The 13,920-nt window shown below is 39.1% G+C and overlaps 1 protein-coding gene across 3 annotated transcripts in view; it reads left to right on the top strand.

The window, feature by feature from the left end:
* Positions 1 to 13,920, top strand: part of LOC134212214 (uncharacterized) — a 730,451-nt gene that overhangs the window by 651,683 nt on the left and 64,848 nt on the right. For all 3 annotated transcript variants that reach the window (XM_062689869.1, XM_062689868.1, XM_062689870.1), the window contains one exon: positions 2,773 to 2,921. In XM_062689869.1, the coding sequence (XP_062545853.1) occupies positions 2,773 to 2,921 (149 nt within the window). The remainder of the gene's footprint in view (positions 1 to 2,772; positions 2,922 to 13,920) is intronic.

Below are 13,920 nucleotides of genomic sequence, written 5' to 3'. Positions count from 1 at the left end.
AATGCAAAGGAAGATGTGATCCCTTCTTTCGAAGAATGTATCTTCCCAGCAACATTTGCATTTGTCCGGTAAGAGAGGATATAGGGGAACTGTTCCATTTTCCATCTCAATGAGCATATATTCACTTCATCGCAAAGCAAAGAAACACAGCACCAATCTCGTCGCTTCTTTTTGCTCACAAGCGAGTGAATAAAGGTGAAAAAAAATCACAAATATAAGTAACAAACCAAATTCCTTTTCATTGCTTTGTTTTTGATGGGATGGAAATAGGAGCTATGGGATGAAGTGCCGAACCGTTCCTCTAGGTCTTTCTTAAAATTCAAGCATTTGCTTGGTTTAAGGCAAGCGAAGATATATTGTCTAGATCAACATTTAAAAATGGCCTAACAGCCAAAATTTATTTCTTTCTGATTACTCGTTTACATTTATAGCTATGTACGTAGACGAGGAATCAGGAGGAATAAATTTTGGCTGTTACGCCCTTTTCAAATGTTGGTCTAGATATGATCCCTTCTTGCAAGGATGCATTTTCCCGGCAGACGGCCAGAGTCAATATGGTTCCTTCTCTCAATTTAGACATTTGTTCGGTTTAAGAAAAGGGAAGAAATAATCCCTTCTTTCGAAGAATGCATTTGCCCAGCAGAAGCCAGAGAGGCTATGGTGATCGCTAGAATAAACGCGACGTGCGACGCAGCTCACGTAAAAGAATAACAATCATTATCGATCAACGGTCAAATTGCACTGTCGCGCCGTCGCGTTTACACTGGCTTCACCCTACAACACTTTCTTTCAATTCAAGCCAATTCAATGCGAGGGGAGATATGATCCCTTCTTTGAAAAAATGTATTTTTTACGTTTAAGGTAAGTGACAATATAATCCATTCTTCAAAAATCATGCATTTCTCCTATCTTTGATTCTTTATTTTAAAGCATGCATCAGTCCTGTCTAGGAAAAGAACATATGGCCTGATAGAAGGCCTGGAGTTCCATAATACTATATACCAATAGACTCAGCTTTACAAATAGTAGTGATGTCTGCAAGCTATGATTTCCGAAAATATGATTTCTTTTTTTAAATACTGTTCATAACACATGAGAGAATACGAATTCCTTTCCTATTAAAAGGGAGAAATTGGAAGTTTTCTGGCATACTCTTAGATGAATAACAAAACTAGCCATCAATGCCATATTCAATTTAATGCTGATTTATCTATTAAAAGGGAGAAATTGGAAGTTTTCTGGCATACTCTTAGATGAATAACAAAACTAGCCATCAATGCCATATTAAATTTAATGCTGATTTATCTTGCTGGTAGGTGTGTCAACATTTGAAATCTCCCGTTTTTTACAGGAAGCTTTTTTATTAATTGGCACGCTGTAAAATTCTGTTTCCAATTATCATGAATTGCCCATATGGTGGAAACAACGTAACTGAAGGGCGCGACAAATCTTAATTATTAATCACACAGCTCAAATAACAATTATGCCAAATGACTTTATGCCAATTGGGATACAATCCAATATTTCACTCCCCTCTTCACTTTTTGCAATACTCACTACTCACAATCTGCGAAATTTGTCAACTTTTCAATCAAATAACATAGCGATAATCAGTCTCATGGCCTGTGTGGTTCTTGCATTGATTTTTTCTTTTACATTGCTACAACACATCATTTATAAAAAGTTACTGTTTTCGAGGGCGTATGTTCAGAATTTACTACTTCCCTGGATGTCCCGAAGTTTCACTTGTTGGCCACCCCAGATTAGTGCTACAACGAACGATTTTCGTCGCAGTTTTTCAGGACACTTAGTCACTTCGCTTGATGTTCCAAAACTTCCGAAGTATGGTTAAGCATCTCCTTTTGCCGCAACGATAAATTAACGGAAAAGTTGCAGCTTTCTGAGACGAATTTCTAGAATTGGTCACACCTTCGATTTTTCAGAATAGGACACTTCTCGGATCTTAGAGAAAATCCAGAGGACCGCTTGGAGTCAATGGTAGGGGTTCTTGCATTGATTGCTTTCAGAATGCTAAAACTAAAGACGGTAATGAAAATATCGCGTCGGTCTAGGTCCTAGAGCCTGGCGAAAGGATTTTAGATTATACAAGTATTTCGGAATACTGATCTTCCGGATGTCCAGCAAAGCTTGCATTTTTTCGAATGCACTTGTTCTCGTGACTCCATTAGTTTAAATGAAAAAGATCCGAAGACACACATCACAAAGATGGAATTTCTGAAGTCACAAAAGTCGTTTGAAAATTTATCCTTGTATTCAACTGCAATGTCCCATGACGGAGAAAACCCACATAATCACGATCACGATGCATACTCCACGATATCGAGATTCCATGAGATTCCACACTGTACATCCTTCCTCTTAGCTAAGCTACTCCAAACGTATTGGCATACAACACCTCATACTTGATTGAAACAAGATGTCCCCGTTTTATAGCCTAAAAGTGGAATATAGTTGAATTGTTTCAACAATGCTTCATAATATGCCTGACTGCTGTAATGTTCAAACTATTTTTTGATGTACATATTTCAAATATAAATAATGACAAGAAAGGTGTTGTGTAGTCGAATCTATCATTTTCCAGGATTTATGCGTATGCGTGGAGTGGCAGTTTCAAATGATATTAAAAATCTCAATATATTCAGAAATTTATAATAAAACATTAAATTCCGCATGTAGCAAACTTGGTGTTGCGCTCTACCACTAAGTACTACTACTTACAAATAAATAATAACCTTCCTCTTTTCATTTCAGGCCTACCAAAAACAGAGAGGTGGACGGCCTCGGTCCCATCCCTCGAAATCGTTCCTCGTCGGCCAATGCGGCCTCCAAGCCGACCCAGATGCTGGGCCGCCGGCAGACCTACACCGGCCAGAAACCGGTCAACTGTTCGCCCTCTGGTGGTGAGTCGCACAAGTTCAGATCGATCTTTTTTAACCCTTTACCTCCGTACTACTATTACTATTATTACTACTACTACTACTACCACCACCACCACCACAACTATTGCGTTTTGAGATCCTTCTATTTCTTTCCGTGTATCTTGTTTATCAATAAAAACAAACCTCTTTTACTATGCTCATATGATCATACACACTGCACTCCGCTAGGGAGGCTTGAAGTAGTTTCCGTTTCTTAATTCCATTTTCATTTCCTGTTATCTACCCTCTTAAGTAGAGTTTTCTTTGTGTTTCATTCTCTTACCCGATTCCGTGTTTTGTTATCATTTCCAACGCAACGCACTACCTTCTGTTCCCAAGCGTTTTTTGTCTTCATTTTTTTTCTCTTCTGTCGAACTGTCGTTCGAATTCATTCAGCCTAGCTAATAAAATAGTAGTGAAATGATCAGTTGATAATATCGGTTTTTAGTGAACAGTTTCTAATTCAATGTAGGTGATGTTGTGAGTTTTATAGGTTTTTATTTGGTGTTCTACATACTCTTCTGTGAATAGTATCGTTTCTTTTGCGTTTTATATCCTAGATCCTATACCTAGTTCAGTTTTGTTTTTATTTTTGGTGTTTTGTTCCAGTAGCGCACAGTAGTGGTTTGCAGTTATAGTTTTTTTTAACACTCAATTCTATCCCAAGAAATCCTAACTGAAACTGAAGTGTCGTATGAATTCGTTCAGTTTCGTTTGCAGCCGTTGCAAACTTTGCCTGAATCCAACTTTTATTTTTGATTTATGCAAGTTTACGTTTTTGTACATATGAGTTTATTGTCTATTGGTAAAACCTACGGTGAAAAATTTACTTTTCAGATCAATATTAAAGAGGTAGTAGAGAAAGTAACACAAATGATTTTTCATGTGTTAGATTTTTTTAAAAACTGATCGTGGGAATATTTCCATCAAAAGCTAGAGTGATTCTGTGATTGTGATTGAAACATGTAAACATAATTGTTATTTAGTTAAAATGAGAAATGTTACTCGTTGTTACAGTTTATTTTGTTTTTCTTTATTTAAAAAATGTCTCCTTGCCTAGCTCATCAGATCAAATCCGGAAAACCTGGATAATGATGATGAAAAGGTCTTAATTTAAAAAATTAACGTTTTGATTTTCTTCATAAACCTGTCAAAAAAGCCACGTCCAACGGTACGTAATATGTATGCTCAATGTTTCTTCGACTTGTCTGGACATATAAGATTTGTACTTGCTACATGATATACTTAAAACTAATTTACAAAATAATTCGGATTTGATTTAGGCGGATACTTGACTTAGGCGTTTTAAAGAACATTATCACAATTTTTCATTTGAATATAAAGGCAATTCATGTATCTTAAATAGTAGGGGCACTGCGTACAGGTAGTCGATTTTTTTTCCAACCAATGAAAATATCCCGACTCTGGAGTGGCATTTTTTTTCAATAATATTGTTCCAGAGACATGAAGACATAGAAATGCTGTAACTATTTGCACAATATTCTGTTGTATGATGATTTTGAACACTTTACAGCATCACTCTAGTTTAGATTTATCCCACGTATTTAAAAATAAAATTTGAAGGTACAGTCAAGCCCCTCTTCCAATAATCATCCCATACATCCCTCCCCCCAATTGGATCAGAACAACCCACTTAGAGTTAATCCATTTAATTTTGCTGCATCTTACAGAAGATCAAAGATCTCCACATGCATCCCATGCACAAGGTTCCGAGTCCTCCTCGTCGGCCACTAGCACTAATACAGTAGTCATGGTCCCACAAAACCCCGCCATTTCCAGTCAAAATTCGAAAACGACTCAAAATCAACACCCGCACTCGGACAAGCCATGCACGTCTAATAGCTCTGTCCAAGCGGCCGTCGCCGTCGGTAGTAGTGGTGTTGTAGGTTTCCCGGCTGCCGGTAGTAGCCAGCCGCCGTCCAATAGCTGTGGTCACCCGGGCGTCACCGGTTCCTCCCATCCTTCTCCGACTCCCTCCTACTGTCGCAGTGCCATGAAAAAGCCCAAGCTGGCTCCTCCGCCGGAGGAGGAAAGCAGCGGCGGCTCGTCCTCGTATTCCTACACCTCCATCCGGCGAACTCCGACGCCCGGTGGATCGACAAGCAATCCAACGCCACCAATGATGCATCACACTGGGCCTTCTCCTGCTGGTGCCACCCTCACCAGCAGCCCCGCCACCAGTGTAGTAGTGGGTACTAACGGCAGCAGCGGCACGATCGCGACCACCATCTCCACCACCTCGCTGGCAACCACCAGCGAGTCTCCGTCGCCGAGTGACCATGGTACGCCAACAGTTTATTCTCTCGCATCTACACCCTATCTTATAACTTACCTTTCATCGGAAGGAAAATATTTTCGTTCTTTATTTTTTACTCTTCAATTTATCCTGTACTAAAAACTACTCTTCACGTTCACCTTTCATGTAAAGTTTTGAGTTTTATTGTGCGATTGCCAGGCCGTGCGCTCGGTACGTACGGTTGGTCTCCTCCTCCGAGACTGGTCGTACCTGCCGAACGTACTTGGGCCTTCGTACTTTCACTGTAATAAAATTTAATTTTCCTAATTCTCGCTTTTCATTGTTAACCATTGATTGTTATGAAACGCGAATGGGTTGGCTTCTCAAGAATAGAACCAACAACGGGTGGTGATGGTTCTAGAGCTGCCTCTAGGATCCGCCATCTTGTTCGATGTACAGCACGCCATTAAATCAAATCGCGAGGTTCCGTGGTGGTTATTGCTACTTGTTTTGGGATGAGTTGATCTTGTACGCGAATATCAATTGTTGTCGGAATTGTTTGGTATTTTTTGAATAACAATCATTTTGAAGTTCTGCAAAACATAGGTTTAAAGCTCCAATCAGCATTCCAGTAAATTCAATGTAATTCTTACTGAGATTTTGAAGGTTCCAATCAATCAATACAACGTTACGCTTGAAATGGAACAAATAAAATCTTTGCCTATTGACATTTAATTAGAAAACAAAATAAATCTAGACTAGGAAGTGTACGGTACCCAAGGCTGTACTGCAATGCATTGCGATCTAGAGGGAGAGAAAGGCAATTTGACAGAATTATCTGCTGATTTGCAAGAAACATCCATAAAAATAAACCTAAGTCTAAAAATAAGAGCCAAGAAGTTTTGATTGATTTTCGTTGAAACTTCGACGACGGCTCTCCGAAACGAAAGTCATTAACAATTCTGTTATGAATTATAATTCTGTTCGGAGAATCGAAAAATATTGAACAGCTAATATCCGCGCCTATTGTTGAATATTGTTAGATCTCTTATGTTCGGTTAGCGAATTGGACTATCGAAATTCTTAACTGGTACTTTATGATTCTTTGATCGACAAATTCATACTTGGCGCCTTATGAATCTTTGACAACGCTGCATGTACGTAATTGACTAAGAGTGTATACAAGCGTTGGTGGGCGTATGTGTGGTCTACATATCCAGATCCTGACGTCCACGGTTCGATCCAAGTTTTCCGCACTTCACTTCATTATCTTTCATAAGGCAGCATATTGAAACTAATACCGATTATTTGAGGCAAATTTCCATAAGACGTTTGATTAAAAACCTTACGTACATTTGCCTCAGTGTTGAGATGTTGAACAAGAAACCGGGGTTTTAGCCGTTCAATTTATTTGGAAATATAATTCCTGATCCTGACACAATTGCTAATACCATCCATCAGATGTGTTGAAGGCCGTCGTCGGAGTTTATTAATATTAAGGTTTGAGGTTTTTTTTTCAAATTTTCAGGCTTTTGCAAATATGTCTTTTCGGAATTACAATATATTCGCTGTCATTAGAGTTTCGGAATGAAGTCTTGAATAGAATTCATAGAAAAAATGTGTAAATATAGAAAAAAATATAGGGAATTCCTGTTGAATCTATTGACTTTAGTCAGATATCTTACTTTCTAGTTTCTAGATTCTAGTTTCTGAATCTCTGCTTAACTCTTAAACGGTACATCTGCGAATTGAGAACGGATCCAAATCGCAGTCATTTTTTTCAGATATTGCTTTGTTACTGTCTTGCTGCCATATGCAGGACATTAAGCTCTGCTAAAAATTAAGCTGTTGCGAGTTCGTTAACTGAAACGAAAAACGCAATGGATTTCAAGAAGAAGGTTTTCTGCACAACTAAAAGCTTCCTTCTCATTTTCTGACCGTAATAAGTTGAGTTTTCGACAGGGATTGAATTCAAAGAGAAATAAAGTAATCTCACATTTATCATCTCTGTATACACTCACGATATGTAGCTTACACTGGAAGACGTCTTTTGCAAGCTGCGACGATAATAAACTGATTCGGAGGGATATATTCTGTGATAAGTTCCTCTAAAAAAGCTTCGACTGCGGGGGCATCGGTACTGATGATAGAATTCGTCATTCAAAGGGGGGATATATTCTGTGATAAGTTCCTCTAAAAAAGCTTCGACTGCGGGGGCATCGGTACTGATGATAGAATTCGTGATTCAAGGGGGGGGGATTCAAGGGGGCGTACGGAATCAAATTGCGACACTTTCAAAGGTCGATAACATTTCGCCTCCTGGGTTGATTATAATGAAATTAGGTTGGTCGGTATTGGCCATTTTGCCTAATACCGGTTTTCGGTATTTGGTGGAGTCAATACCGGTAATACCGGTAAAATACCGGTATTTATAAAAAATCGTAAATGTAAAAAAAAAAACTTTTCATTTGGACGTTTGGGTGAAAAACAATATTTATTGACAAACTTCAAATGTCAATTGCTTTTTGGGCTGGGAAAAAGAAATTAAAGTAGACATAACATACTGTGTAATTCATTTCCCAATCCGCATCAACCAAACTTAGATGAGTTGTCAAGTACCCTTCAGGACAAGCCCCCCGGAATCCAAAACTCAATGCACTAGCATTTTCAAAAAAAACCGGCAACGCAAGTGTTTTGCTCTGCTGCAGTCCTATCACGAGTTGTTCGTTAACCAATAAACCAATAAACCAGAAAAATCATCCATAGAGATATCTTCTTCGTACCGATCGTCTACTTGATGTCTTAAAGAAAATGCCCAAATTGTTTCTGATCAGTTGCTTTACGGCATCGACGTATTGTCATCGTCTCCCTTGGATTCGATAGAATAAGTTGACGGCAATTTATGTGGCTTGGTTTTAAAATTGCTCCAACATATATTGAAGCGCCACGTCGGCTTCATATAGAGTGCAGAAATCACGGCAGAGCAGTTTCACAGCAGCTTGAACAACTTCGAGGGCTTGAATTACTTCACTTACCCTAATTATTTTTCACAAGTTTTCTCCGTTACCTACCTTTTTGCCTTTCTCGTATACTAAGTATATGCAAAGGCTATATATTCGCTCCAAAAACAAACTTTTTATAGGAGGCCCGGAGACCCATAGTTTTATGTACTAATCGACTCAGTTCGACGAATTGAGGTGATGTCTGTGGGTGTGTGTGCGCAAAAACTTTCGCCAATTTTTCAGGCACTTATGCTTAACCGATTTACTTAACCGAGTATACTGTCCCATTGATTCCTATTGAAAATTGGCCATATCGGACTATGGGATCAAAAGTTATGACCAAAAAACATTTTTTTACGCTAAAAATGCGTAAAAAAGTCTCGCCAAATTTCTCGCCGATTTGCTTGCAACGAATTGTATTCGACGCAGTATCCTTTCTCATTGTTTCCTATTGAAAATCGGCCATATCGGACAATGGGATCAAAAGTTATGGCCAAAATATTTCTTCCGGATCTCGTTAATTCGGAATTTTCCGGATTAAAAAGTATCAACACCCATTTAAACACATTTTGCTGTCAGTTTTCAATTTTGTGTTGTGATTTTGTTTTGGTTTATTATCTTGTGCACTCACCTCACCTCAACAATCGACACCTTAAGAAAAAATGCTAGTAATCCAATTTTGTGCCAATCACCTGAGCTGCGTCCGATCCAAAGGTACTGAACCAGAATGCAAATAAAAGTTTTGAAGTTGTGAAAGTTGAACTCCTGCTAAAGCAAGCATTTCCCGAGAAAACCACGGTATGTATGCTTCTTGCGAGGATGAGATATGTTAGAAATTGGGCAATCCACTTCAAGTGTGCATTGATGACAGATATGCAAATATCATCCGTATAACATCTCGGTTACCAACATTGACTAGTGAATAGCAGGCCATGACTTTGCCTCTTTCCTCGTCGGGCGTCCAACGGGGTTGCACGCTTGATAAGACAGTACACAAGCGATCAATCCAACTGATAGCTCGTTCGGCGAATTAAGCCGCAGTATCCTCTGGGCCATTTTCCCTTCGGTTTCGACTTGTGATGTCGAAGACGCTGTGGAAGAGCGTCGGACGGTTGTATACTATTTCGCCGAAAACCATTTGGCGGAATTTTTTCCGCGGTACGACATTTTGCGGAATGTATCAACTCACCGAAACACATTTCGCGGAATGCACCTTTTTTCCGAAAGACATTTCGCGGAATGTACCTTTTCACCGAAAGTCATTCCGTGGAATGCCATTTGGCGGAATTCTGTTAGAAGAATTATCATGCAAATAATTACCGATTTCTGCTAAATTACATGAAATCCGGGCAATTTTTTTGCTTGCATTTAATGCAAATCCGAACCCGAGCCGTTCCCGAGTATTTCGATTCGAACCCGACTTAATTTAATTATTTTAGCCCGCACACATTTTTTCCCAGAATATTGTATAAGGCGAAGACAGGGGTAACGCCTTCTTTAAATGGATACATCTGCTCGGTATAAGGCGAAAGGAGTTGATAAGGCCTTCTCTAAAAGAATGCGTCTGTCCGGTATAAGGCGAAGGGATGGGTAACGTCTTCTTTAAATGGATGCATCTGCCCGGTATAAGGCGAAAGGAGTTGATAATGCCTTCTTTAGATGAACGCATCTGCCCGGTATAAGGCGAAAGGAGGGGTAACGTCTTCTTTAAATGGATGTATCTGCCCGGTATACTGCCCATGATCGCATTTTTGTTCATTTTGTAAAAAGCCTGTGAATCGGAATCTTAATTTACTGCATCTAATGCTAATCCCACAACAGGAAAATAGGCTTTACTATCTTGCTTATCTGTGGAAAGCTGAAAATGATTGAGTTTGTGTTAAGGATTGACAAACGATTTACAAAATCAACCAAAATGCAAATGTTACAAATATGCGATCATGGGCAGTATAAGGGGCAACTGAAATATATTAAATATTCTGGGAGGCGTTCCTTAGCCGTGCGGGAAGATGCGTGACTGCAAAGCAAGCCTATGCTGAAGGATAGTCTCGTTAATCTCGTGTTAAACGAATGTAATAATGTCGGAATGCTGAATGAACAAAGGCTATTATTATTAATATTCCGCGAAATGGTGCATTCCGCGAAATGGTACATTCCGCCAAAAGTCATTCGGCGTAAAGGTACAATCCGCCAAATGTCGTACCGCGAAAAGTTACAAACCGCCAAATGTTATTCCGCGAAATGTTCAACCGCGAAAATGAATTCCGCGAAATAGTTTTCGGTGAAATGTTATACAATCGCGTCGGACTGAATAATTTGTCCATCGGTTTCGACTTGTTATGTCGAAAACGCTCCGGAAGAGTGACCGATTGAATGATTTGTTCATCGGTTTCGACTTGGGATGTCGAAGACGCTCTAGAAAAGTGTCGGATTGAATGATTTGCTTATCGGTTTCGACTTGAGTTGTCGAAGACGCTCTGGAAAAGTGTCGGATTGAAAGATTCGTTCATCGGTTTTGACTTGTAATGTTGAAGACGCTCTGGAAGACCTTCTAATTGAATGATTTGTCCATCGGTTTTGACTTGTGTTGTCGAAGACGCTCTGGAAGAACGTCGGATTGAATGATTTGCTTATCGGTTTCGACTTGAGTTGTCGAAGACGCTCTGGAAAAGTGTCGGATTGAAAGATTCGCTCATCGGTTTCGACTTGTAATGTCGAAGACGCTCTGGAAGAGCTTCTAATTGAATGATTTGCTCATCGGTTTTGACTTGGGTTGTCGAAGACGCTCTAGAAAAGTATCAGATTGAATTTTTTGCTCATCGGTTTCGAGTGTCGGATTGAAAGATTTGTCCATCGGTTTCGACTTGTAATGTCGAAGACACTCTGGAAAAACGTCGGATTGAATGATTTGCTTATCGGTTTCGACTTGAGTTGTCGAAGACGCTCTGGAAAAACGTTTATTGAATATGATCTCCCGGATCGAATTCTATGGGTTTTGGATTGCAGTGCTGGATATATTTGCAAAAAAAAATTGGGGTTGTATACTAGACACGACCGCTCGACGTAAACTACGTTAAACCAAATATAATACACCGAACCAATAATTCCGCTCTATATAGAAGAGAAGGAACTATCCCACCGACACTACTACCCTGCTTTAGCAGCATCTCCCGTTCTGTGAGGGAGTAGGAGCCCCACTGTCTAGCAGCTGGGCCACTCCATTTATACACCCCAACAATTGATAATACCTAAAAAACAAAAATAATACCCTAAAAGTAGGCAATTACCGAGAATTGGAACGCGCTACATAGGAGATGCATGATGCATCAAAGACCTAAAATTTTCAATAGTTTAGCGTTGGTACTCAAAAGTTTCAATACTACTGGCAAATTGGTGGAGAGTTTGTGAATCGATTGATATATAAATCGTTGAAATCCATTGAAAGATAAAGGACCTATTAATGTTACAAATCTTACATGATTTCGGGACGGTCCTCAATTTTGAAATTTTCATTTTACACCCTGTATCCGAATCTTCCCCTTAGACGTAGTTTACGTCAAAAATAAGAAGGGATACAGCTGGAGGATCATGAACATGAAATAGTTGACAGCTCAGAAGGCTCAGAAAAAAGACTGGATTAATTTGTTTAGTAAATAAAATGAAAAAAATAATTTGGATTGTTCTGATAAAACATTTACAAGGATCCACAATTCAGCAAAAAAAAATGATGGGACCGTCGGCGAACTCAGAGACTCTAACAAACAATCTTTGCAGTCCACTAATGGCGTCGTTCAATAGCAAGGCATCCTCAATATTATGTTGTTTCGTAGCGTTCTTGGACGGATGTATGTATGTATGTCCGCAATTAGAAGAGTCCAAATGGATTGGCTAGCATCATGCTTCATAACTTGGATGATGTGCTGTTTAAGCAAAGCGTATCGTAGAATTTGGCGCTGCTCAGATTCAATTCTGTCTGATACATTGACATAGTGTGGAGCCCAAACCGCGGGCAATATTCCAATATAGAACGTATCAAGGAGCAGTACAAGGATTTCAGACAAAAAATGTCGGTAAAGTTCTTTACCATACGAAAAAGAAATCTTCTGTTAAATATAGACTGATGGTAGATTTTTTTTCGGGAAGACGTACAAACGAAACGACAGAACTACTTCCGAGGAAGGGATCACATCCATCATTGATCTATTCCAGGCAAACGCCTACATTCAAACAACGATCGATTAATCCTGGCAAACACATACTTCTAAAGAAGGGAGCAAATCTGCCATTGCATTATTCCCGACGAACACCTACTTAAGTATCCAGCTGCGAATCGCTAAATGGCAAATGAGCCTTTCAGCCTTTCAAAGAAGGAATCCCCTATTGCCTAAATCCGGGAAAGCCTATTTATAAAGAAGGGATCGCATCCAGCACTGCCTTATTTCGGGCAAACGCCTACTTATATAGGAGTAATCACATCCACCATTTTCTTATTCCGGGCAGATGCATTTCATTCTAGAAGAAATAACATTCACCATTACTTTATTCCGGATAGATGCGTTATTTTGAAGAAAGAAACACAATAATAATTGGCTTTACTGGGCAGACCATGATCCCTATGAAGGAATGCTTTTTTATATACGGGGGTAATGCTTGCTGTCTACGAAGGATTACTTCTTTTTGTCTTATTATTGACCGGTGTTATTCCCACCATTTCAGGTTTATTCAGCATTTGTGAATAAAAAAAGTAATGTAAAATGACCCTCATTGCTGACGCTATTCACAATTCAGCACCAACATTTCAAAAGGGTGAAACTGCTTTTGTAAACAAGAGCTTGCATAATTGTAATTGCATAATTGTAATTTGTTATGGAAAGCATCGATTTTTCGTGAGTTATTGAAGAAGCGTATGACATAAAGTTTAAAGTAATCAAACTTTTTCTAGTATTCGAACTGGAATTCCAAGATGACTTATTTAAGCATAATATTTTGATTTTTTAAAAAACAGTCAAAACAATGAATATAGTTAAAGAAATCGTTTATGCTGAATCGGAATGCATTTATGTTGACGGATGTTGTAATCGCCATTACTCCGAATGCCTCCACACTAAGAGACTACCATCTTGTACGGCGTGTGTGAGGCCTAAAAGGTGAATACTAGGCAATTGTATAATCCTCGGTGGATATTTTACAGATTTATATTTCTCGATTAAAGTTAAACTAATTGAACAACGAATTTCATAAAATTCCCACGTTTGTATTTTCTTCGTCAAGATTAGCTCCGCCCAAAACAAACCAGTAACCAACCTATCGAACCAAATCGTTGTCTGTCTGTTTATTACAATTTTCCTGCCCAAGAATACTCCCAATGTTCATATTGTCCATAAATCGAGCTTGCTGTTTATTTTTTTCCTTGAATCATACTGCCATCTTTTTCCCATCAAAATCTATCCAAACCCCTGACAACATTTTTCTCCACCTTGTCTTAAGTACATCCCTCTTCTTCCACCACTTTTGTTTCTCAACGATTGACAACCACCCTCCCGCTCGGGGTTCCAGGTTCTTTAGCCTAAGTTTGCTATAAAAACAAAAGAAACCACCACAGCCGTGCGTCTGTGTGGAAAGGAAAGCTTTTTAATATATTAACCGTTGTTTTACGTTACTCGGAATACTTTGAAGAGTCGCTGCCGCTGCTAAATTGTGTGCATCCGAATTCTAATCAGCA

Source organism: Armigeres subalbatus, chromosome 2 (assembly GCF_024139115.2).
Source record: "Armigeres subalbatus isolate Guangzhou_Male chromosome 2, GZ_Asu_2, whole genome shotgun sequence".
Classification (NCBI taxonomy): Eukaryota; Metazoa; Arthropoda; class Insecta; order Diptera; family Culicidae; genus Armigeres; species Armigeres subalbatus.
This window is presented reverse-complemented; position numbering and strand designations above follow the sequence as displayed.